This window comes from Leucopleurus acutus, assembly GCF_964270905.1.
Source record: "Leucopleurus acutus genome assembly, chromosome: 12".
Lineage (NCBI taxonomy): Eukaryota > Metazoa > Chordata > Mammalia > Artiodactyla > Delphinidae > Leucopleurus > Leucopleurus acutus.
The window spans coordinates 19,021,655-19,045,654 of NC_139154.1; the positions used below are offsets into that span (position 1 = coordinate 19,021,655).

The window sequence follows — 24,000 nt, forward strand, 5'->3', positions numbered from 1 at the left end:
CCTCGATCATGGACTGTTCTATAATTCACTTTTGCTCACTGTTCTAATAACTTGCCTCAAGTTGCTCAGAAGTAAAATATGGAACCTATGCCAATAAACACTACTCACAAATATACATTCATGTACATACTGGGCATACAGTATAGAACCACTGTTAGAACCTATCATGATAAAGTTCTATCATGATGGACTGACTAAAGTAGGATCTCATTTCTAAAGGAAAACAATCAGCTCCTCAAATAATATATTATACGGAGTAATAATTATGAAGCTACTTTTAAAAATATAATTTTAGTAGTATGGTTTGGCCAACTCATTCTAAAAAATCATTTATAATTCTGGTAATTCGTTAAAAAGGCACTAGATCTCTTTGCCTCCTACCTGTTAATAAACAGTTCAGAAACACTGGAATAAGCAACATCTAATTGTATAAGGCAAATTACAATAAACAACACCGCATTGTATAAAGCTTTCAAATCAGATTTTTCTCAGAAATATGATTAATCATGAGACTGGTTGAAATTCAGTTAATATTGCCACCTTGTGGTCTGGTTGTACCTTGACCAATATGAAGGATCTTTGCCAAGTCTGTTGATTAACAAGTTAACATACTAAACTACTGTATTGGCTTTTAAGATTCAGATATTCCAAATGTGCCGGTAGGAATCTGATGTGTGTTTTCTATTATTGTACTAAAAATAACAGTTTTGTACAGAGTATGTACTTGGGAGCTACATGATATAATATACATAAACTGAATTTTACCCACATTAATTTTTACCCTCTTTAACTTTCTGTAGCACTTATTGTGTGTGTCATTCTCTTAAAAGAGCCTTATAGCTTTATGTAGTTAGCTGTGGATGTACCATCTCCCCAATAACCCCTCAGATTCCTCAAAGATAGGAACTATTTTTATGTTGAATTCAGTTTTCTAAGGTAGAAATCATTTTTATATTAAATTTGGCTTTGTGACTAGGTAATATATGGGTCCAAGTTTAAGCAGCGAAAAAGCCTGCATTAAAACGTCTCTCTGCCCTCTAACCACTTAGTGCCCTCCCTCCCAGCAGCCGGCAACCAGTTTACCCGTTTTTGTACCTGCCCAAAGCACCCAGAGCAGTGTGGGGTGCAAGATGGGCAACATTATAAAGAAAGTGCAACTGATCTTTGGTATTCTCCAGTTCTCTCTTTGCAGATCTCTTTCCCTCTTTCTGGTGCTTCCCCACCAGTTCCCTCTGGTTGACCACTGGGCTCTTTACACCCTCCCCTCTCCTAACTGCTCTTCCCCCTCTTTTGTTACCCTTCTGATTTATTCTTTTTCCAACATTTCCTGAACAATCTTTCTAAAAGGCAATTCTTCAAATAACTTCTGTGTATGTTGTAATGAGAGCTTCCTAAAAACACAGTTCAGACATATCCTTCTTACCTCTTTATTACCACCCACTTTCACATTCCACTCTAGCTACAGGACCTACTTTTCCCCCCTCTACTTGTTGTTCCCACTGCCAGGGATGCCATTCTGTCTCCTCGCAGTTTTTCAACTCTGTCACCTCAGCGCCCAGCATACTGCACACTGAATGGATGGGTGATGAATAAAGTACTCGACAATCCTTAATGGACCTCCCTACCAAAATGGACCCGTGATCCTTTCTCTCAGGCGGGTGCCTGGATCCATCCAGCTATGTTGTGAAACAGAGTCTCAAAAAAGAACTCACATGAGGATGCTAAAAGCTGAGAGGAGTTTGATGTGTGATGTCTGAAAATACAATTCCAGAATCTAAAAGCCCCAATCCCTAATGGTGGAATTTCAGGTAATGCGATGGGCTAGGGAGAAAAAGTGTCTAACACCGACTGAAAGCTTACTACGCTAAATGTTGCTCAGATAGTCTTTTATTTAATTCTGCCCTATTCCAGAATAGACTTAGATGGCTCACTGTGCTAGGCGTATCTTACTCACTTGGGTGTTCTTCCCAATTACCGATGGGACACTGAGACTGAGGGAGGTTGAGTGGCCTACAGAAGTCCATGGCATTAGTGAGAGGAAGAGTCAGACCTACCTGACTCCAAAGCTTCTGTCCATTTATGACATTACATTGCTAGCACCTTCAACTCAAGAAGGGTAGGAAATCACCTGATTTGGCAACATGAGGCTGCTGCCTTACTGCCTGAAAACAAGGGTTGCAATTCAGGAGTCCTTAGAATCTCTCACCTCTCAAAGTCCTGAACGGTCTTATGTACACCATAAATAAATGCTCAAGATATGTTTATGGACTGAAATTAAATGATATGTTAAATACGATGAGGAAAATTGTTTGGGGGAGGAATTCCTATTAGTGGTTTGATTGTTACGTAAGTAGGTAACACCACACCTATTACAGGAGTCAATCCAACACTATTTTATATAATAGTTTATCAGATGGACATACCTAACATCCTTGGTCTAGCTGTCTCTTTATTCCAGGGTTGTCACACATGTGCCCAAATTTATCGGGAATCATCTGATATCAGACATACTCGTCAACATGTGTCTAGTCTACTGGTTACTAACAGAGAAATGGAGAAGAGAGCCATCTGCCCTCTGGTCCTGGGAAACAGGTGGCTCCACAACAGAGAGATCAATTCTGATCTGCTACACAGTCAGGTGGAGCCTCTTTTGTCAAAGGTTTGTAACTGTAAACTACCATTTCCAAATATAAGTGAGCCCAACTTGATTCTGGCCCCTTGTTCTTCATCCAGTTAGGAGGATTCTGCTTATCTAAAATGGCTAAGTGGCAAATAAAAGGGGTGTATCCTTGAGTTACCCTTCTGGACATTGGTGACATTCTAAATATATAGTTAACACGTAACTGTCAACATCAAAATAGGTTATGCCTTAAAGAAATGCACTTGATTCAGCTGTCCCTATGAGTGCAATCCATCAACAGCTTTAGTGAAAACTCAAGTGTCTCGAGCCAAGGTGGAAATATATATATACGTACTTCGGACTGTAATATATTCTTCAGTTTATTAACCTCCAAATTAGTGTCTTGAACCTTCTGTTTAATGTCATTAAGCTCATTATGAGTATCATTCAGTTTTTTAGACAGTGCCTATAAGAAAAAGACAGTTAGATCTGACTACAAAAAATTAAAAATTGCTCTGTGTCAAAACTACCATAAATTTTTAAATATTTACAGTAAATATGATAAATAAAAATTAATATACCTAATATATAAAGCTCATATAAAGACAGTGAGAAAAACACAAGAGTCCAAACAGTAAATGGGCAAAGAACCCAAACACAATTCACAAAAAGGAAGCATAAGTGGATAATACTTGAAAAAAGTTAAAATTTACTAGTAATCAAAGATATGGTAAGGAATGGGCGTTTCCATGTATTATTAGAGTAAATGTAAATTTGAGAAAAGCAAATCTGTGATCTGCTACCTGGTGATGACATGAGACATTTTTAAAAGCTCATAAAAACAAGAAAGACAAAAATATGTTACTTTTTGTTAAAGGTGGGAGATGGATACTTGGGTATTCACGATACCCATGTCCACTTAGAAGGCTTTTTAATTTAAAAAAGAAACCTCATAAGCGTTTGATTCAATTTGAAACTCAATCTATAAAATTTAATGAAAAAGAATGTTTATTAAGGCATTATTTGCTATGTGACAATATTTATTCACATTAGGTGAATGATGCAGTACATAATAGTATCTACATAGTGGTAAAACCACACAGAATACTATGAATTCATGAGAAATGTTTGGAATAATTTTTAATAACAGAGAAAAATGTTAATGTATATTTGAAAAAAATCAGGATAAAACACTAAAAACAACTCAATTTGTTTAAAATCGTGGTATTGAGGAAGAAATTTTTTTTAAGGTTTCTGCTTTCCAAATCTTTTATGATATGGGTTTTTTCTTTTTTTTAACATCTTTATTGGAGTACAATTGCTTTACAATGTTGTGTTAGTTTCTGCTGTATAACAAAGTGAATCAGCTATACATATACATATATCCCCATATCCCTTCCCTTTTGCGTCTCCCTCCCACCCTCCCTATCCCACCCTTCTAGGTGGTCACAAAGCACCGAGCTGATCTCCCTGTGCTATGCGGCTGCTTCCCACTAGCTATCTATTTTACATTTGGTAGTGTATATATGTCAATGCTATTCTCTCACTTCGCCCCAGCTTACCCTTCCCCCTCCCTGTGTCCTCAAGTCCACTCTCTACGTCTGCGTCTTTATTCCTGTCCTGCCCCTAGGTTCATCGGAACCATTTTTTTTTTAGATTCCATATATATGTGTTAGCACACGGTATTTGTTTTTCTCTTTCTGACTTACTTCATTCTGTATGACAGACTCTAGGTCCATCCACCTCACTACAAATAACTCAATTTTGTTTCTTTTTATGGCTGAGTAATATTCCATTGTATATATGTGCCACATCTTCTTTATCCATTCATCTGTCGATGGACACTTAGGTTGCTTCCATCTCCTGGCTATTGTAAATAGAGCTGCAGTGAACATTGTGGTACATGACTCTTCTTGAATTATGTTTTTTTCAGGGTATATGCTCAGTAGTGGGATTGCTGGGTCATATGGGAGTTCTATTTTTAGTTTTTTAAGGAACGTCCATGCTGTTCTCCATAGTGGCTGTATCAATTTGCATTCCCACCAACAGTGCAAGAGGGTTCCCTTTTCTCCACACTCTCTCCAGCATTTATTGTTTGTAGATTTTTTGATGATGGCCATTCTGACCAGTGTGAGGTGATACCTCATTGTAGTTCTGATTTGCATTTCTCTAATGATTAGTGATGTTGAGCATCCTTTCATGTGTTTGTTGGCAATATGATATGAGTTTTTAAACAACCTGCAGTCCACAGAGGGATCCATCTTCTACTCTTGGGCCCTCTGACCCAAACAAAGGAAAAAACTATTCTTGAACATTTGTATATTGTTATGATACTAATTTTCTTCTTCTGATTATAGAAGATGTTTATGAAGGTGTAACAAACAACTATGATGTTACAGTAAGCTAATAACAGTTAAAAAATATTTATCTAGTGATTATGCGAGACACTCTACATTCTTGCCAGGCATATTCTCATCTACTCTCCATTTTTACAGTTGATAAACTGAGAGAAGTTAAATGATAGGATCACACAGCCAGGCAGGGGACTTGAACTCATGTGGGTCTTAAACACTCCACTCTATTGTCTTCTCATGTAGAACAAAACATGATATAAAGTGCTATGTGGTTTTATCCCAGCTACATTAAAAAGTTCATGTAAAAGATAGTATAAAAATTTTTTAAGTACATTGAAAATCAGTAAAAAATACATTAACAGTGGGTAACTCTGGGTGGTAAATATGAGAGTTTTTAATCTAATTTTCATAAATATAAGTTATATTTACCTTTAGCCTATTTGCTTTAGCTATAAATAGAGCACACAAAGTAGATCCTATAAATTCACATCTCTTGTTTTTATTGCTATTAACTTTTAAAAAATAAACTTTCTTTTAAAATAGTTTTAGACTTATAGAAGAGTTATTAAAATAGTATAGAGAGTGCCCATATACCCTACACTTAGCTTCCTCTATTATTAACATCTTATATTAGTATGGTAAATTTGTCACAATTCATGAACCAATATTGATACATTATTGACTAAAGTCCATATTTTATTCAGATTTCTTCCATTTTTACATAATGTCCTTTTTCTGTTCCAGGATCCCATTATTCATTAATTTTTGAACAAAGTACTTTAACACCTCAGGCAACTTTTTAATAATTAATCAAGTTTTGCATCTTTATATCTGATTATGTAAATTAAAATATTTAACAGTTAAAAAAATACAGACTTTTATGATGCAAACTGAACACATTGAGAGTGATAGCAAAGCAAGGGAAATTATTTGGACCAAAAATTTTAAAGGGGGAAGAAAGTTTCCAAGTAGAATTTTTTTTTCTTTTTTCTTTTTTTTTTTTGTGGTACGCGGGCCTTTCACCGTTGTGGCCTCTCCCCTTGCGGAGCACAGGCTCTGGCCGCGCAGGCTCAGCGGCCATGGCTCACGGGCCCAGCCGCTCAGCGGCACGTGGGATCTTCCCCGACCAGGGCACGATCCTGTGTCCCCTGCATCGGCAGGCGGACTCTCAACCACTGCGCCACCAGGGAAGCCCCAAGTAGAATTTTTTAATGTTAAAATTAAAAGTGATATTGGTAATGAGAGCTCTGGATAAAGCTGAACTGTACTGGCTTAGAGAGCAAGTAATTAAAAGAGAAATTTTCCTAAAAAGAATCACAGTGCTAAAGAGGACCAAATAATGTATCATGGTCTGTATACTCATATTCAAACGGAGTAACAGTCCATCAAATAAATCTATGCTTTTCGTAAAAATTTCGGAAGGTTATCTTCATTTGTTGGTTTATTCAAATATTTATCCTTCACTAAGGAAGTACTTCCTAAGGTTTAATGCAAATCTATTATATCCCCGTTCCCTCTTTTCTCTGATATTTAAACTATATGTCTGAAAATTTCATTTAGAAATTATGTGGCATATTCTGTGTAATAAAGGTAAAAAATGGCTAGTTCCAAAGCCTGAGCTTTTCTACAAAATGAAATGAGGGTTATGTCTCAGAAGAAATACCTATTTTTCTCAGAGAAAAAGATTGTAGGAACAAGTATACCTGGTTTTCTTGTTTAGCTTTAGAAAACTGTTCTTGGAGACTGTCATTCTCATGAGCCAAGATATCCCTTTCCTTGGCAATTTGAGACAGCTCATCATTTGTTTCATCCAATTGCCGACGCATTCTGGAAATGTCTTGTTCACACATAATTAGGGCTTCAGTAGACTGTCTATTCCACAAATCAAATAGTACATAAGAAGAGACATTTTACCAGAAAAGAATAACAAATTTTCACAAGACAGAAGATAGACAGTTAGCATGAAAACATTTGAAGAAGTTTTAAATACATTTAAATGTGTAGGAAGAAACACTGCAGAGATAGTGCACTGCAGTTCCTCTGTGTTGCCAACATTTCACTATAAACAAGGATGCCAAATATACACAGTAGTCAATGATTTGTTAACTATTTCAAAACTTCTGACATTCAAGTATAAGAAAGACTTCATCCTACCTCTAGCTGCTATGGCTTAGTCTCCTCTGCAGGCTCCTCTTCTCCTGCCCTCTTAAAAATGAATGGTTCTCAGAGCTTAACCCTTAGCCTCCTGATTCTTCTCACGCTACCCCTTCGCTCAGACAATTCCTATTCATATCCGTGGCTCCCAACCCTGTCTACACCCAGATGACTCTGAAATGATCACCCCAGCCTCAGCATCTCCCTCACACTCTAGACCCTTATATTTAACTGCTAACTAGACATACTTATAAGGACATCTCAAAAGCTCTTCAAAGAAAAATCTTTTCTCACGTAGGTTCATCATGTCCAGTATTCATCCCCAGACAGAAACCTGGCATTTTCCTAGATTTTCTCCTTTACAAACACCACACTCCTGTCCTCCAAACTCCCAACCCCAATTTATCATCACCTCTGCAGCCTAGCTCATCTTTCCGGCATAAAAATCTCAAAATTCTTTAATGATTTCTCATTGCCCACAGACTCATTTGTCTGTAACACAGGCCTCTGCCTGCCTACCTAGCCTCTTCTCCTTCATTTCTCCCCTTACGCTTTGGGTTCCAACACACTCACTTACTTGTCATTCAAGAGGCTCTTGAACATGATCTGTGGTTCTTTGTGGCTTTGTTATTCTTTCTACCTTGAATGCCTTCTCTTTGCTTTCCTTGGCAAACAGAGTATCCTCCCTTTACTTCCCTAAACAGACTTAGGCCTCCTTTCAACATTAGAGAGTTATCATCTTACATATAACATTAGGCTCCTTGTTTCTTACTATCTTTGTACAATACCTAACATAGTACTTTGCCCCCAATAAGTGCTCACATTTTTGTTGAATAAGTGACTTACCTTGATGCCTGTTCCATCTCAGCAATGATATTCTTCATGCCTGAAATGGTCTTTTCCTTGAAAAGTAATATAAGTATTAAATAAAAAATTATCTTAAACTGTTATTTCTGTTAAAACTGAATAAACTAAAAGAATTTCCCCTCCCTTTTGGATTTCCATTTGGTTTTAAACATTTATATTCTATTTTTCTTTGCTACACTTTAAAACTAAAGCCTAATATATCAGTGTGAGTATACGTACTGGATAAAAACAATAGATTATGCTCATTTAAGCAAAGACTATACTTAAGTATATTGATATGATATCATTATATCAAATACTGTTAAAAGATGTTTTGTGCAGTTATCCAGCAACACAAGAACCCCTTAAGCACCCTGTTTTTGGAAGAAAACCAATGGTTGGCATTGTAGTGTTCTATACTGGGAATAGGACTGATTTACTTCCTCACTTCTTCATGCTATAAAACCCAGGAAAGTGAATCATGTAAAACTGAATTTAGTTATTAAGAATAATAACTTTGACCAAGTATAATATATATATGTCATCAACATCATATTCAAAAAGCTGTTCCAATGGAATTACTTATAAAAGTATATGATTAATTTTAGGTGTGAGTTAACAAGGAGGTAAGCATTAGGCCTAGAGCAAAGGTATAAAAAAATAAATTGCTATTCTTCCTTTTCAAGGGTATGGTGAGGAAGTAGAATTAATGGAGTCAATCAAGACTGAAATGAGGGGGAATATCTTAAGGCCATCAATACCATTCCCACACCTCCTCCTTTAAAAACTCGCCGATCCTGAACTAGTTACAGATACTTTACATAGGTTCTTAGCACTAACATTAGTCCTAAAAAAGGAAAATTATTCTTTCACTAAATACCTAGATTTCACTTTGCCCTTTAAATTTTCAAATCCTTAGTAACCAAGTAGCAAGATGAAAAACTAAATCTGTATTTCCCAACTAGTGCTGTTTTTTTCATCAGAGAGACAGGTGTGTGTGTGTGTGTGTGTGTGTGTGTGTGTGTGTGTGTGTGTGTGCGTGCGTACGTGATCTTCCTTTATTCACATGCTCCTCTCTAGGGTATTTTTATCTCTGGTTTCCCATTCTGCTTTCTGGTAGAATGGTACAGATTCCACATCTGGCAGTAATAGGTATTGAAGTATGGTTAAAATATCCATTAGCAAAACTGTTAAACCCCTTTAAGAAGCACAAGCCAATGGAAGAAAAACTCAAAGAGACAATACCACTTAAAATGGAATATTTACACATGCTTTCGAAATATAACTTAATACACTTCTAAATAAATTCTGAAAAGCTCATTGAACTTCTAGTGTTTCTGACAGAAGTTCCTTGGTTAAAATTTAAACATGGCTTATAAGCCTAAAAAGGACTTTCCTTTATCAATAGAAATTCATCTTGAAAGACTCTCTAAGAACACTGTAAAGTATCCAGCGCAACAAAATTACTGTATAGTATCCAATAATATATCCTCTTAGCCTATTTTTCTCGTAATATGACCCAAATAGTACTGTTTCTTAAATTGTTGAAATTTATGCCATCATTATCAATTTGATATTCCTTGTACAATCTCAATACGTCTGTCCAACCAGTGACATAGATTCAAGTTAATTGTTAAAAATTCAACCTGGACAGGATGGTCATAAATCTACTCAGAAAAAAGAAACAAACTAAAACTTTACACAAATAATTCTGGCTTTTATGATTCAAAAATCGGTGAACTGGCTATTGAATTTTCTAACTTTAATTGGTAGCAGGTAGTAGAACATCTTTTAAAACTATGATTACCAGTAAAAATTCACCTTATTCACTATAATATAGACTTTTCCTTGGTAATTTATTTCTGTGATCTCCAGATTAAACTATAAAACTACTGCTTTTCACTGAAAGGCATTATAAATTCAGCTCTGAAATATCACTCTAGAGAACATTTCCTCTTTTGAATGTCTAACACTGCTTTAAAAAGTTATTTTCCTTTCATAGGATGGATGCGTTTACATTCATAATCCTATACAAAACTCTTAATTTTGAAATAGACTTGCAACTCAATATTCTTTGTGAAGGAAAAGATAATATTGGTACAGTTAGTAGAATGGAAGAAATGTGAAATACAAGATATAACAGAAGGAACAGATATTCAGAAAGAATTGAGTAATTTGTTTCTAAAGAAAATCATGTTTAACTATTCAAAAAGTGGTTTGAATATAATGAGAAACAAAATCCCACCCCCCAAAATACCATAAAATTTCAAAAATATTAAAAGGTATTAACTATAATGAGTCAGACTTTTCAACAAGTTAAAAGCCAAAATTTACTACCTCATGTATTTTGATAACTTCAATTGTGCTCATGATTCTCAAATCTATTAACTTCAATTTTCTCTCCAAACCTTAAAATCCAAGAGCCTATGAATATTTCACTACATGTCCCAAAGGCATGTCAATAATCTTCCTCTCTAAGCTTGTTCTGTGTCCTGTGTTTCCTACTTCACACATAGGAACTATTCATTTGGTTCTGAAGTCAGAAAGCGCATCTTGTCAGTCTTACTTCCTAGAGTTGTCTATTTCTCTCATGGATACTGCCACTCTCCTAATACAGTTCTTATCATTTTACTCCTAACTAGTGTCCTTGTCACTACTCTCATTTCCCTACAATCCACCTTTTATGTAGATTAACAAGGGCTAGGATAATGTTTTAATGATCTAATTGTAACATTTCATTTTCATTATTTCAATGTTCCTCTATGTCCATGATGATGGAAACTAAACTCAATATCATGTGTAGTTCTGATTTGTTGCTTATCTATCCCACCTCATCTTTTACCACCGCCCCCCCCTTCATCCCCCCATACTCCCCTTTGCACTCTATTCTCTGGACATATTAAACTATCAAGAAATCTCATGAAATTCTCTTATGAGAGCCACTGGGCTTTCATATAATCTGCTCTACTTGTTTGGATCACCCTTTCTCTAAAAAGTGCTCTGCCTGTCTGGATCACTCTTTCTCTCACTGTCCCCTTTCTCTAAATCTTTTCTTGGCTAATTCCTAGTCATCTTTCAGGGCAGTGTAGGCACCATCACCGTGTGGAAGGCTTCCTAGATCTTCTCCCTCCCCTAATCCAACCCCCAGGCTGAATCAGGTATGTTTCTGACAAACTTCACTCATACATTGTGCATACGTCATTATGGTACTTAGCACATTCTATCATAACAGCCTCTTTCTTTATCTTTCTCTGAATTATACCATAGGCCTTTGGAAGGTATGCCCACTCAACCTCAGTTTCTAACATAATTCCTGGTACATGTCAATAAATGTTTGTTGAATGGATGGATGGCTGGATAAATGAATGAATTAGTTCCCTTAGAGAGGGGAAAGACCTTATGCCAGAGATGCTGCCTTTGCTTAAAACATTTGTGGAAAACAGTTTAGGAATTGCCTTCAGAATCAGCTTATGAGCTAGAAAAGGGGGTCAATATATCCCTGCCTTTTTGAGAACACCTTTTTGTTGTTGTTGTTTGAACAACAGAAATGTGGGATGAAGCTTATCATCTAACTTTATTCACCAGTTCCATGTGATCCACTCTAAAGGCTAAGGATGATGTAACAACGTGCCCCAGTTCTGAATACAATTACAAAGGTGGTTTTAATGAAATACACATATTGCCTCCCAAGGTGGCTACCTGAAAACGTAAGTTCTGGTGTGCTTTTAAAAAGAAATCAGTCTCACTGCTTTTTTTTTATTATGCTTTACATTTTGATATTTGAATTAGTTATTGTTAGTGAATGTTGATCATAAAGTGATGAAAGAAAAATCTATTTCAAAATATTAGCTAGTGAATTTGAACACATATTTCCTAAGACTATCTTGAAATATTTCAAAATCAGATTTTAAAGTTTTAGCTCTCTAGGAAAAAATTGAGAAAATCCTATTATTTTATTCAGATTCAAGTTCAAACATTTCTTTTAAACCACGGTTGTCAGAACATACTTTCATTGCCAAACTCTCTCCAAGGGATGCAATATTCTCAGATTTTTTATCCAAACATGCTTGCAGGCATTCCTTTTCTTTAGCCAGATCATTGAGGGTTGCACCGAGAATGCTGATTTCTTCTCGCTGGGCAATACTTTGTCTTGTAAAATTATCTAAATGTGTAATCATAAAGGCATTGTTTTAATCAAGATAAATTTTTTTCCAGTTCAAGCAGAGTGAAATACTTTTCAAAGAAAATTATCCTGTATTATATTCAATGACTAAATATAAAGTACTGTATCCCAAATAAATAATGGCTTTTGTTGTTAGTGATTAAAAATGAAGGTTGATCATGAAATTCTAAATGATATAAATGTAAAAGCACAATTAATACATTTGAATTGGAACAGCAAAGGATATATGTGGAATCTAGAAAAATGGTACAGATGAACCGGTTTGCAAGGAAGAAATAGAGACACAGATGTAAAGAACAAACATATGGACACCAACGAGGGAAAGAGGTGTGGGGGGAGGTGGTGTGATGAATTGGGAGATTGGGATTGACATATATACACTAAATGTATAAAATGGATAACTAATAAGAATCTGCTGTATAAAAAAATAAATAAAATAAATTTTAAAAAAATAACGGAAAAGAATATGATAAAGAATGTATATATAGATATATATGTATAACTGAATCACTTTGCTGTACAGCAGAAATTAACACAACATTGGAAATCAACTATACTTCAATAAAGTATATTTTTTAAAAAAAGAACAGCAAAGGAAAGTTCTTATTATAATAAGTTCTCAAAGTAGGATGTGTGGTGGGGTAGGGAGGGTGTGTGGATGTAGCATGTGGACTATCAATCTTCCCCCCTCTAATTTCACCTCCCTCTAGCTTAGAATCACTGTTGGATGTAAGCTGGTAACTAACAGATCTTAATAAAATATCCAGTTAAGTCATCTTCAGAGTCAAATATCTTCTAGTATTTTGGTTTTTCTAAAGTAGTGTTATAAAAATTCCTAGAAAAAAAATCATCCCAGGAAGTCTGATTTGATTTGTAAGAACGCTGGCAAGCCAATGTCACTGTTGAAGGACTGAAAGATGGTGTGGAATAGTGGTTTCTAAATTGTGGTTTCTCAACCAGCACCATTGGCAGCACCTGGGAACTTGTGAGAAATACAAATTCTTAGGTCCCATCCTAGTCCTACTGAATTAGAAATTCTGAGTGGGCAGACCAATTTATGTTTTAACAAGCACCCCTCCCAAGTGATTCTAATGCACAATAAAGTTTGAGAACCACTTGAGGAAATTGGTAAGGATACAAAAGCCCTGGCCGTAGCCTACTTCGAGAAGCCCAGCTCAATGAGGTTAGCTCTCCAGGTAAAGACTGAAGTTTGAGAACCACTGGTCTAGAGCTCTACCAAGGAAGCTCTGTGTGACTAGACCTCTAAGTAAATGCCCACCAAGGACCACCCAGTGCACCACTAAGAGACGTAATCCCATATGCCAAGAGGGTGATTTATATAATACATCACATCCCTTTTCCAGGCAAACCACATGTTTTGGGTGTTCTGTTATCTGAGTTCATTCCCATTGGCATAAAATAAACTCTAAAACAACTAGTATATCCTAGCTTAAAAAAATCCTCAACCCCACATCCCACTTAAGCTACCACCCCATTTTTCTACTACTCTTAATAGTCAAACTTCTTAAGACTTCTATTCTCTCCTGTCTCTACCTCCTCACTTCCCAATCATTCGTCAACCTACCCCATCTTCCACATCTAACACTGTAATTCAAACTTTTTGGGGGGGATCAGTGCTACCAAAACCTCCAATGTGCCAATCCAATCAATGTTTTTTCATTCTCATCTTATTTTGCTTCTTGAAAGTATCTGACAATTGATCATATCCTCCTTTTTAAAACATGTTGCTTTCTTGCTTCCCAAAATGACACTCACTTCTGGGTTTTCTTCCTATGTCTTTGGCTTCTTCTTACTCAGTCCTGAATCCTCTTCTCCTCATTCTCTATATTTCCCCTAGGTGATTTCATGGTTTTAAAATATCATTTATATGCTGATGTGTCCCAAATGTATATCTTTAGCTTAGATTTCTCATCTGAGATACAAACTTATCTATTTACCTGCTTACCCTACCTTTTTACTTGAACTTAAAATATCCAGAAATGAGTTCTTCAATCTTCCCCTTTTATATTTTCTTTTAATACTTCCTGTCTCAATAAAAAGCACCTCCACCCACCTAATTGCTTATGTCAGATATTTTTGAACTGCATAATAGTAAATCTTAAAAAATATTTATTGCTTTAAAATGGGCTCTTTTATAGTCTTGACCAAAATTTTACTTTAAAGTTATAACCATATTTTCATAAAGATCACTGGTAAGAAACAATAATAGGAGACTTTATAAAAATAATCTTTATAAACTCAAGTGATACCATAGATATAGCCAAATATATGTACACTTTCCACCAAAGATAGTATATACGTAATGTATTTCATTACAACAGCTATGGGCATGACATATAATACAAAAACTTATAAATTCAAAATTGATCATCATAAATTTACAAAGTATTGCTGCTTTGTTTAGCTATTTCTTCATTGAAAAATATGAAGCCATGTCTAAGTATTTATGGTCCTAAATTTAAGTAAAAATTTTTATTATCAAAGAAAAATACATTTTCCCATGATTTCTGACTAAAAAACTTTAAGGGCATATTTCTAAGTTTATCTATGTTATAACTGAAGAGAAGAAAACTTTTTTTAAACCAGACTTTAAAAAAAAAGTAACATCGGGAAAAAAAAAAACTCACCAATTTTTTCATCCAAGCACATAATTTTCTCCTGAGTAAGCTGTAGCTCATATTTTTTCTTAGCAAGGTATCGTTGAGTATCAGAAAGATCTTTTTCTGTGTTTTCATATAAAAGTCTGTAAACATTTTAATAATGAAACTAATTCTGAAATTTTGTTTTATCAACTTTTTAGTGTATTTAAATCTAAAAACTTTTAAGAATACTAATGTACATTTTTTTCTTCTTAGTATTTTCATTATAAAAACACATTATAGGAGGTTTGAAATATAAAGGATAAAAAGGGATACTCAATCCGCCACTCCAACATAAGCAACTATTAGCATTTTGGTGTTCATTAGTTTGTATTTTTTTGGCTACACGTATTTTAAAGTTACCATATTCTAAATTCAAAACTGAATCCTGATTTTTTTCCACCTACACTTAATCTTTAATATTTTTTAGTCTTATTATTCAGCCCTCCAAATTATCGTTTTTTGGCTGAAAAACCTTATATGAGCAGTAACCATTTACTTAAGTACTCCCCTAATATTAGACATTTAGGTTCATTTCAGGTTTTCACTATTACAAATAAATCTGTAATGAATAGCATTTCATTGAGTCCACAAACATTTATTAAGTGGCTAGTATGTACCAGGCACTAGGTGTTGAGGAAGCTATGGTGAACTAGGTGGGCAGTGGCCCTGGTCTCATGGAGTTCACAGTCAATAAACAAATATTAATAAGTAAACAGACTATAATTTCTGGAAATATGGAAGCTAGATAATCTGAAAGTCCTCTCACCACAAAACACTTACACATACTAAATATGATGTAAGAAGCATCCTTTTAAATGTATAGCAAAACTTAGAAGGATTTGTAAGGGAAGTCCCCTGGAGCCAAATCAGAGCAATAAGACAATGAACTGATGTTATGTTAGATACAGTTGGGGTTTGCCTGTCTCTGTGGCCTAGAGTCTTGCCTTTTAACTCAGAAACAGAAGATAAGGCCACAGAGATGGCTGCAACACAAGTATTAGAACTAAGGTCCGGGAATTCCCTGGTGGTCCAGTGATTAGGACTCTGTGTTCTCACTGCTGAGGGCCCAGGTTTGATCCCTGGTGGGGGAATTAAGATCCCACAAGCCATGTGGCATGGCCAAAAAAGAAAAAAAAAAAAGAATTAAGATCCTCTACCGTAAGGCCACTAAGGGCTACACTATTACTGGAGAGGACTAGAAGAAATCAGCTTGCCAAACATTGCTAGGGCCAGGGTAATACAAATAACTAAAAGTCTTCATTGGGAATTCTCAACCTCAAGATAAGAAATCAAAATAAAATCCGGTTCCAGGATGGTCATATAATCTAGAACACTCAGTGGAAATAAAAGTTATCTGGAGGGACATGCCCTCAACTCAGGCACAAACTAAACCTCAGACAAAGGTCTGTTGAAAATGAGCTCACAATTCAAACTTAAAAACACATTAAGAAACAACCCAAACTTAGTGGGAGTCAAAATACACACAAACTAAATTAAATCCCAAAGAACTTCAGATTATAGCATTATTAAATAGCAATTTAAAAATAGTTTTAAATACTAAGACATAACATAAGTAATAGAATACACAATGAAAAGAAAAAAGAACCAGCAGATTTTTAAAAGAACCAAAGAGAACTTCAGGAAATTAAACTGAAGTCACTGAAATAAAACTTTTAAAAGGACAACATCAAATGACAAGTTTAAGAACAAAATAGACACAGCTAAAGAGACAATTAGTAAGATAGAAAGAAAAAAAAAAAGCCAGATCAGAGGAAATTACCTATAATAGAGCACAGAAAAAAAAGATAGAAAAAATACAAAATAAAGTTTAAGAGACATAAAGAATAGAATGAGAAGGTCCAATATTCACCTAATAAAAATTCCACAAGAGAATAAACATAATATTCAAAGAAACAATGGCTCATATAATACATGAAATCTTAAACTAAAGAAACATCAATGAAAAACATAAACAGCAACTTTGAGGGAATGTAAATCATGGGTAGAGCCAAAAAAAAAGCTGTATCTATTAAGACAATTATAAATGGAGGAGGGTAAAAGTATTTAAAGGGACACAAGATTTCTACATTTAAACTGATAAAACGTGACACCAGTAGGCTGTGTGTATAATGTAATATCTAGAGCAACCAATGAAAACATCTACATAGAGATACTCAAAAGTATTAAAGATAGATCCAAATGAAATTCTTAAAAATGTTCAAGTAACCCACAGAAAGGTGGGAAAAAGAAAACAGAGATAAGAAAAACAAAGGGAAGAAACAAACAAAAAAACAAATAAAACAGGAGACTTGAGCCCTAACATATAATAATTACATTAAATACATAAGGTCTACCTTATTTGTGTTAGCTAAACACTAGAAACAATCAAAATGTCCCTCAATAGATGAATGGTTAAACTGTGGTACATCCATACCATGGAATACAATGATAAAAATACATAAAACTATACATACACATTGAACTAGTGACAATTTCTGCTTCTGATATTGTACTATAGTTATATAAAATGTAATAGCTGGGAGAAATTGGGTGAAGGAATCTCTCTGTATTTTTGCAACTTCCTTTCACCCTAAATTATTTTAAAGTTAAGAAGTAAAACAAATTCTCAAATCCAACCTGCACAACTAAAATAAATAAATAAAAATCTCAGGGTGGGGGGACTTCCCTGGTGGCGCAGTGGTTGAGAGTCCACCTGCTGATGCAGGGGACACGGGTTCATGCCCCAATCTGGGCAGATCCCACATGCTGCGGAGTGGCTGGGCCCGTGAGCCATGGCCGCTGAGCCTGTGCATCCAGAGCCTGTGCTCCGTAACGGGAGAGGCCACAACAGTGAGAAGCCCACACACCGCAAAACAAACACACAAACAAAATCTCAGGGTGGGAATTAGGAATCACTATTTTTTTTAAAGTTCCTTATTTGATTTCAATATGCAGCCAAGGTTGTTAAGGAGTGCCTCCTACTGCTGCTTCACCCAGGGGAGCAAAAGGTGAAAAACTGACAAGCAGATGTTATGTAAGACAAAATGTTATTGCAATTTTATGGTGTCTCTCCCACCTTAGCACTCTTCCATCCCCCATAGTGTGAACTCAATGAGGCTGTTCCCCCCAAAGGACTGTATGACATAATAACTTATATCTCAATGGAAAAAGGTGCTCACAGACCAAAATGACAAGACATTTGAAAAGACAAGTCATTTCAAAAGAAAAAAAATATACTGATTACAAAATCCAGCAATAGCAGATATATTAGAAGAAGCAGATCAAAAATTTTTAATTAGACTAATAAACATATTAAAAGAAAGAGAAAGATATCAGCAATATGAAAAAAGAACCAAGGGGAAAAACAGATGTGACAGGTATGAGAAATGTAGTAGATGAAATTAAAAGAACAAAAAAAACAGATGGTGTAAATAGCAGAATGAATATAGCTGATCAATGAGTTAGCAAACTGAAAGACCAAATTGAGGATATTTCTCAGAATGAAGTATAAAAGGACAAATAAATTGAAAACATGAGGGCTCCCCTGGTGGCGCAGTGGTTTAGAGTCCACCTGCCGATGCAGGGGACACAGGTTCGTGCCCCAGTCCGGGAAGATCCCACAGGCCGCTGAGCGGCTGGACCCGTGAGCCATGGCTGCTGAGCCTGCACGTCCGGAGCCTATGCTCTGCAACAGGAGAGGCCACAACAGTGAGAGGCCCGTGTACCGCAAAAAAAAAAAAAAAAAAATTGAAAACGTGAGATGAAAAGTTAGAAGACTTACCAAAACTGACTTTAAGACTTACTATAGAAACCATAATAGAGAGCCCAGAAATAGGCTCACATTTATTCAGTCAATTAATTCTCAACAAAAAGCAATATAATGGGGAAAAGAAACAATTGGTATTGGAACAACTGAATTGCCATGTGGGGAAAAAAATGAATCTTGACCCCTACATCACACCACATACAAAAGACATAATATAAAAGCTAAAACTATCAATATAATGCTTTTGAGAGAAATCACAAACATACACATAAGAAGTTTTAACCAATTTTAGTAAATCAAATCCAAGGATATAGAAAAACTATAATACATCATGTCCAAGTGGAGTTAACTCAGGAATGCAAGGTTGGTTTACAATCTAAAATTATTTAATGTTATTCACCATATTAACACCCTAAAAAAAAGGAGAAAAAAGCCATATGACCACATTAATAGATGCAAAATAGACATCTGACAAAATTCAATATCCACTCTTCATATGAACTCTCAGCAAATTAGGAATAGAACTTTTTCAATCTGATAATAGGCACCTACAAAGAGTCTACAGCAAACATCACAATGGTGAATGGTTGAATGCTTTCCCACTAAGATTAAGAATAAAACAATGATGACTGTTCTCATCCTTCTATTCAACATTATACTAGAGGTTCTAGCCAGAGAAATAAGGCAAGAAAAAGAAACAGGCATTCAGATTGGAAAAGAAGAAGCAAAACTCTCTATTCACAGACAACATGATAATCTATGTAGAAAATCCTACTGAATCTACCAAAAAAAACTATCTTAACAAGTGAGTTTTAGCAAGATTGCAAAATACAAGAGCAGTACACAAAAATCAATTTTGTTTCTTACACAGGTATACCTCATTTTATTGCATTTTGCTTTACTGCACTTTGCAGATATTGCATTTTTTTTTTTTTTTTACAAATTGAAGGTTTGTGGCAACCCTGCATAATACAAATCTATTAACACCATTTTTCTAACAGCGTTTGCTCACTTCATGTCTCTGTGTCACATCTTGGTAATTTTCAAAATATTTCAAACCCTACACCAGCAAAAAGATTGACTTGCTAAAAGCTCAAATGATAGTTAGCATTTTTTAGCAATAAAGTCTTTTTATTTTATTTATTTATTTATTTATTTATGGCTGTGTTGGGTCTTCATTGCCGTGTGTGGGCTTTCTCTAGTTGCGGTGAGTGGGGGCTACTCTTTGTTGCAATGCACGGGCTTCTCATTGCAGTGGCTTCTCTTGTTGCGGAGCACGGGCTCTAGGCACATGGGCTTCAGTAGTTGCAGCACACGGGCTCAGTAGTTGTGGCTCACGGGCTCTAGAATGCAGGCTCAGTAGTTGTGGCGCATGGGCTTAGGTGCTCCACGGCATGTGGGATCTTCCTGGACCAGGGCTTGAACCCATGTCCCCTGCATTGGTAGGTGGATTCTTAAACACTGTGCCACCAGGGAAGTCCAATAAAGTCTTTTAAAATTGAGGTGTGTACATTGTTTATTAGACATAATGGTACTGCACACTTAAGAGACTACAGTATAGTGTAACCATAACTTTTATATGTACTAAGAAGCCAAACAATTTATGTGACTTGCTTTATTGTGATATTTGCTTTACTGCAGTGGTCTGGAACAGAAGATGCAATATTTCCAAGGTCTGCTTGTACTAGCAAAAAAACAATAGGAAACTGAAATTTAAAAAGCATTTATAATAGCATAAAGAATGTGAAATACTTAGGTATAAATATGACAAAGGGTGTACAAGATTTGTACAATGAAAAAATATAAAACACTGTTGAGAGAAATTTTAAAAGATCTAAATAAATAGAGAGAGATTTTCTATTTATGGATCAAAAGGCTCAATATTGTTCATAGTTAATTTTCCAAAACTGATCTGTAGATTCCACATAATTCTAAGCAAAATCCCAATAATAATTTGTATATGTTGACAAGATGATCCTAAAATTTATATGAAAATGTGAAGGATCTAGGACAGCCAAAACAATTTTGAAAACAAACTAAGTTGAAGGACTTAACAGCACTTGATTTCAAGACTAATTATGCAGCTTCAATTATCAAGACAGAGTGATAATAGCATAAAGATGGAAAAATAGATTGATGGAATAGAGTCCCGAAACAGACTCACATATGTGGTCAACCAATTTTTTCACTAAGATGCCAAGGCAATTCAGTGGATGAATGGATAATCTTAACAAATAACTAATGGATACCCATATACAAAAAACAAACCAAAAAACTACCTCTACTTTTATCTCATACTTTACACAAAAATTAATTCAAAAAGGATTACAGACCTTACATTTATGTAAGAGGTAGAACTATAAAACTGCTAGAAGCAAACACAGCAAAAATTTTTAGTGACTTTAGGTTTGGCAAAGATTTCTTAAATAGAACACATAAAGCATGATATAAATGAAAAATAATTTCAATTGTGCTTCATCAAAATTTAAAGTCTTTGCTCATCAAAAGACACTGATAACAAAATAAAAAGGCAAGCTCTATACTGGGGCAAGATATTTGCAAAACATGTATCTGACAAAAAATTTGTATCTAGACCCTATAAAGGACTTTTATAAGTTAATGATAAAGAGATAAACAAACCAATAAAAAATGGGCAAATACTTGAACAGATATTTCACTAAAGAAGATATATGAATGGCAAATAAGTAAATGAACAGATAATCAATATCACTGATCATTAGGGAAAAGCAAATTAAAACTACACTCAGATACTACACACCCACTAGTATAACTAAAGTAAAAAGATGATATCAAATGTTGATCAGGATATAACACAACTGCACTCTCATGCACAGCTGGTGGGAATATAAAATGGTAAAACAATTTTGGAAAACAGTTTGGCTGCCCTGGAAGCTATCAGGGGAACCACCACTGTGTCCTTGGGTTATAGGATCAGGGCAGCAAGGATTTACAGTGGTACTTATCTGGCTTTTGGTGGAGAGCTGCCCTTGACAACAGAGACCAACATTCTGTGCACTATACTTGACTGTTACAAGATCCTACCTGATAACCCTCATTCAGTATGCATCTGGGAAAAAAAGCACCAATGCATAGTAAATCAACAGTAATAAAATATTTTAAAATATAGTTAAATTCTACTGTAGTCCAAGAAGAATCCCTTCAAATGCTCTGACGGATTATTTTCTTAGCTTTCTTCTTGTAAAACACTTTTAAAATGCATGCTAATCATACTGCTCAATATCAAAAAAATAAACAACACAATCAAAAAATGGTAAGAAGATCTAAATAGACACTTCTCCAAAGACATACAGATGGCCAACAGGAACATTAAAAGATGCTCAACATCGCTAATTATTAAAGAAATGCAAATCAAAACTACAATGAGGTATCACCTCACACCAGTCAGAATGGCCATCATCAAAAAGTCTACAAATAATTAATGCTGGAGAGGGTGTGGAGAAAGAGGAACCCTCCTACACTGTTGGTGGGAATGTAAATTGGTATAGCCCCTATGGAGAACAGAATGGAGGTTCCTTAAAAAACTAAAAATAGAGCTACAGTATGATACTGAAATCCTACTCCTGGACATATATCTGGAGAAAACCGTACTGTGAAAAGATACATGTACCCCAATGATCACTGGCACACTCTTTACAATAGCCAAGACATGGAAGCAACCTAATTGTCCATCGACAGGTGAATGGATAAAGAAGATGTGGTACATATATACAATGGAATATTACTCAGCCATAAAAAAGAATGAAATAATGCCATTTGCAGCAACATAGATGGACCTAGAGATCAGCATATTAAGTGAAGTAAGCCAGACAAAGACAAATATATGATGTCGCTTGTATGTGGAATCTAAAAAAAATGATCAAATGAACTTATTTACAAAACAGAAAGAGATTCACAGACATAGAAAACAAACTTATGGTTACCAAAGGGGAAAGAGGAGTGGGAGAAAGGATAAATTAGGAGGTTGGGATTAACATATACACACTACTATGTATAAAATAGATAACCAACAAGGACATACTGTAGAGCACAGGGTATTATACTCAATATTTTGTAATAACCTATAAGGGAAAAGAATCTGAAAAGGAATATATATATGTATATGTATATAACTGATTCACTGTGCTGTATACTTGAAGCTAACACAATACTGTAAATCAACTCCATTAAAAAATTCTTTAAAAAATGGATGCTAATATAAGAGACATAAATATATTGCAATAATAAGTATATCAATGCATATGATAATGAATGAGTCCAGAAAAGACAAGCAGAGGATGTGGCAAAACCTTCCGGTGTACACTGTGGCCGTCCTTATCCTGTTAAACTGCACTGCAGCCACATATCTTCCCAAATAGCCATAAGACCCCTGCACAACACAAGAATATACCTAATAAGAAAAAGGAAAAATGGAAAACTACATTCATAATCCGAAGTTCTCAGATCAGACCTTTAAATCACTGACCAATAAACCCACACCGAAAACAGACATTCAAGAAATAGAAACTTTAGAAATAAAGCTGGTAGCTTCTTTTGCAGACTCTTCTAACTCCAATATGAGAAAACAGGCACTCAGAAAACTTGTTCAAGATATGTTTAGGAGTTGCTTTTACCAAAGCCCAAAGGGGCTTTGGTTAAGCTATCTAACATGGTTTATATCAAATGCCTATTTTGGGGCTTAAAACCAACCCTCTGTGCAGCCTTAGTAGGAGGTGTTAAAAATCAGGGATCTGCCATGGGGTGCGATTCCCCTGATTTCTCTGTATGGTCTTATTCTCAAAACAAATTACCATTTAGTTCTCAAGTTGCACTCTCCATTAGAGCTCAGATGTATACACTTTTGTCCATTTCTAAGGGAGACACTCATTCAGAGACACTCAAAATAATGCTCTTACACATAGTTGGTTATAATCAAGTAGACTCTCCAGAGAAACTCAAACCAGTGAAATAGAAAACTCTACAGACGACAGCACTGATAAACCAAGCTGTAACGTATGGTGACAGTTTTTTATAGTTTCCACTCAGCATTTTAACAAATAATATTACAAGCAACAGTTTGATTAGCAGAGGCTGAAATTCATGCTTTGTTACCTCAGAATGATTCTAAGACTTAAAATTCAAGATGAGAAATCTGCACTTATTATAAACCTCACTGCACAGAATGCTTCCTTCACAAAATGACAGAATCAGAACCAAATCATAGATTTTTAAAGCAATTTTGGAAAATGTGGTATCAGGTGATTTGTCTGGCCAGAAATCAGATAGTGAGGGTTCTCAGTATGACATTAATATGGGATCTGACATACAGTTGTCATCTCCAGCTCAGAGTCCTAGAATAGATTTTGGTTGTTTCCAAATTTGGACAATTATGGCTA

General features: G+C 35.3%; 1 protein-coding gene across 1 annotated transcript in view; it reads right to left on the minus strand.

Annotated features, from left to right (window-relative positions):
• The window catches only part of TSGA10 (testis specific 10), a gene marked incomplete at its 3' end in the record, with an annotated part of 107,477 nt that overhangs the window by 23,848 nt on the left and 59,629 nt on the right, over positions 1-24,000 (minus strand). The window contains exons 10-14 of the mRNA XM_082851316.1: positions 14,806-14,921; positions 11,982-12,136; positions 7,975-8,030; positions 6,678-6,846; positions 2,976-3,086 (exon numbers count right to left, since the gene is read on the minus strand). Coding sequence (XP_082707442.1) covers positions 2,976-3,086; positions 6,678-6,846; positions 7,975-8,030; positions 11,982-12,136; positions 14,806-14,921 — 607 coding nt within the window. The remainder of the gene's footprint in view (positions 1-2,975; positions 3,087-6,677; positions 6,847-7,974; positions 8,031-11,981; positions 12,137-14,805; positions 14,922-24,000) is intronic.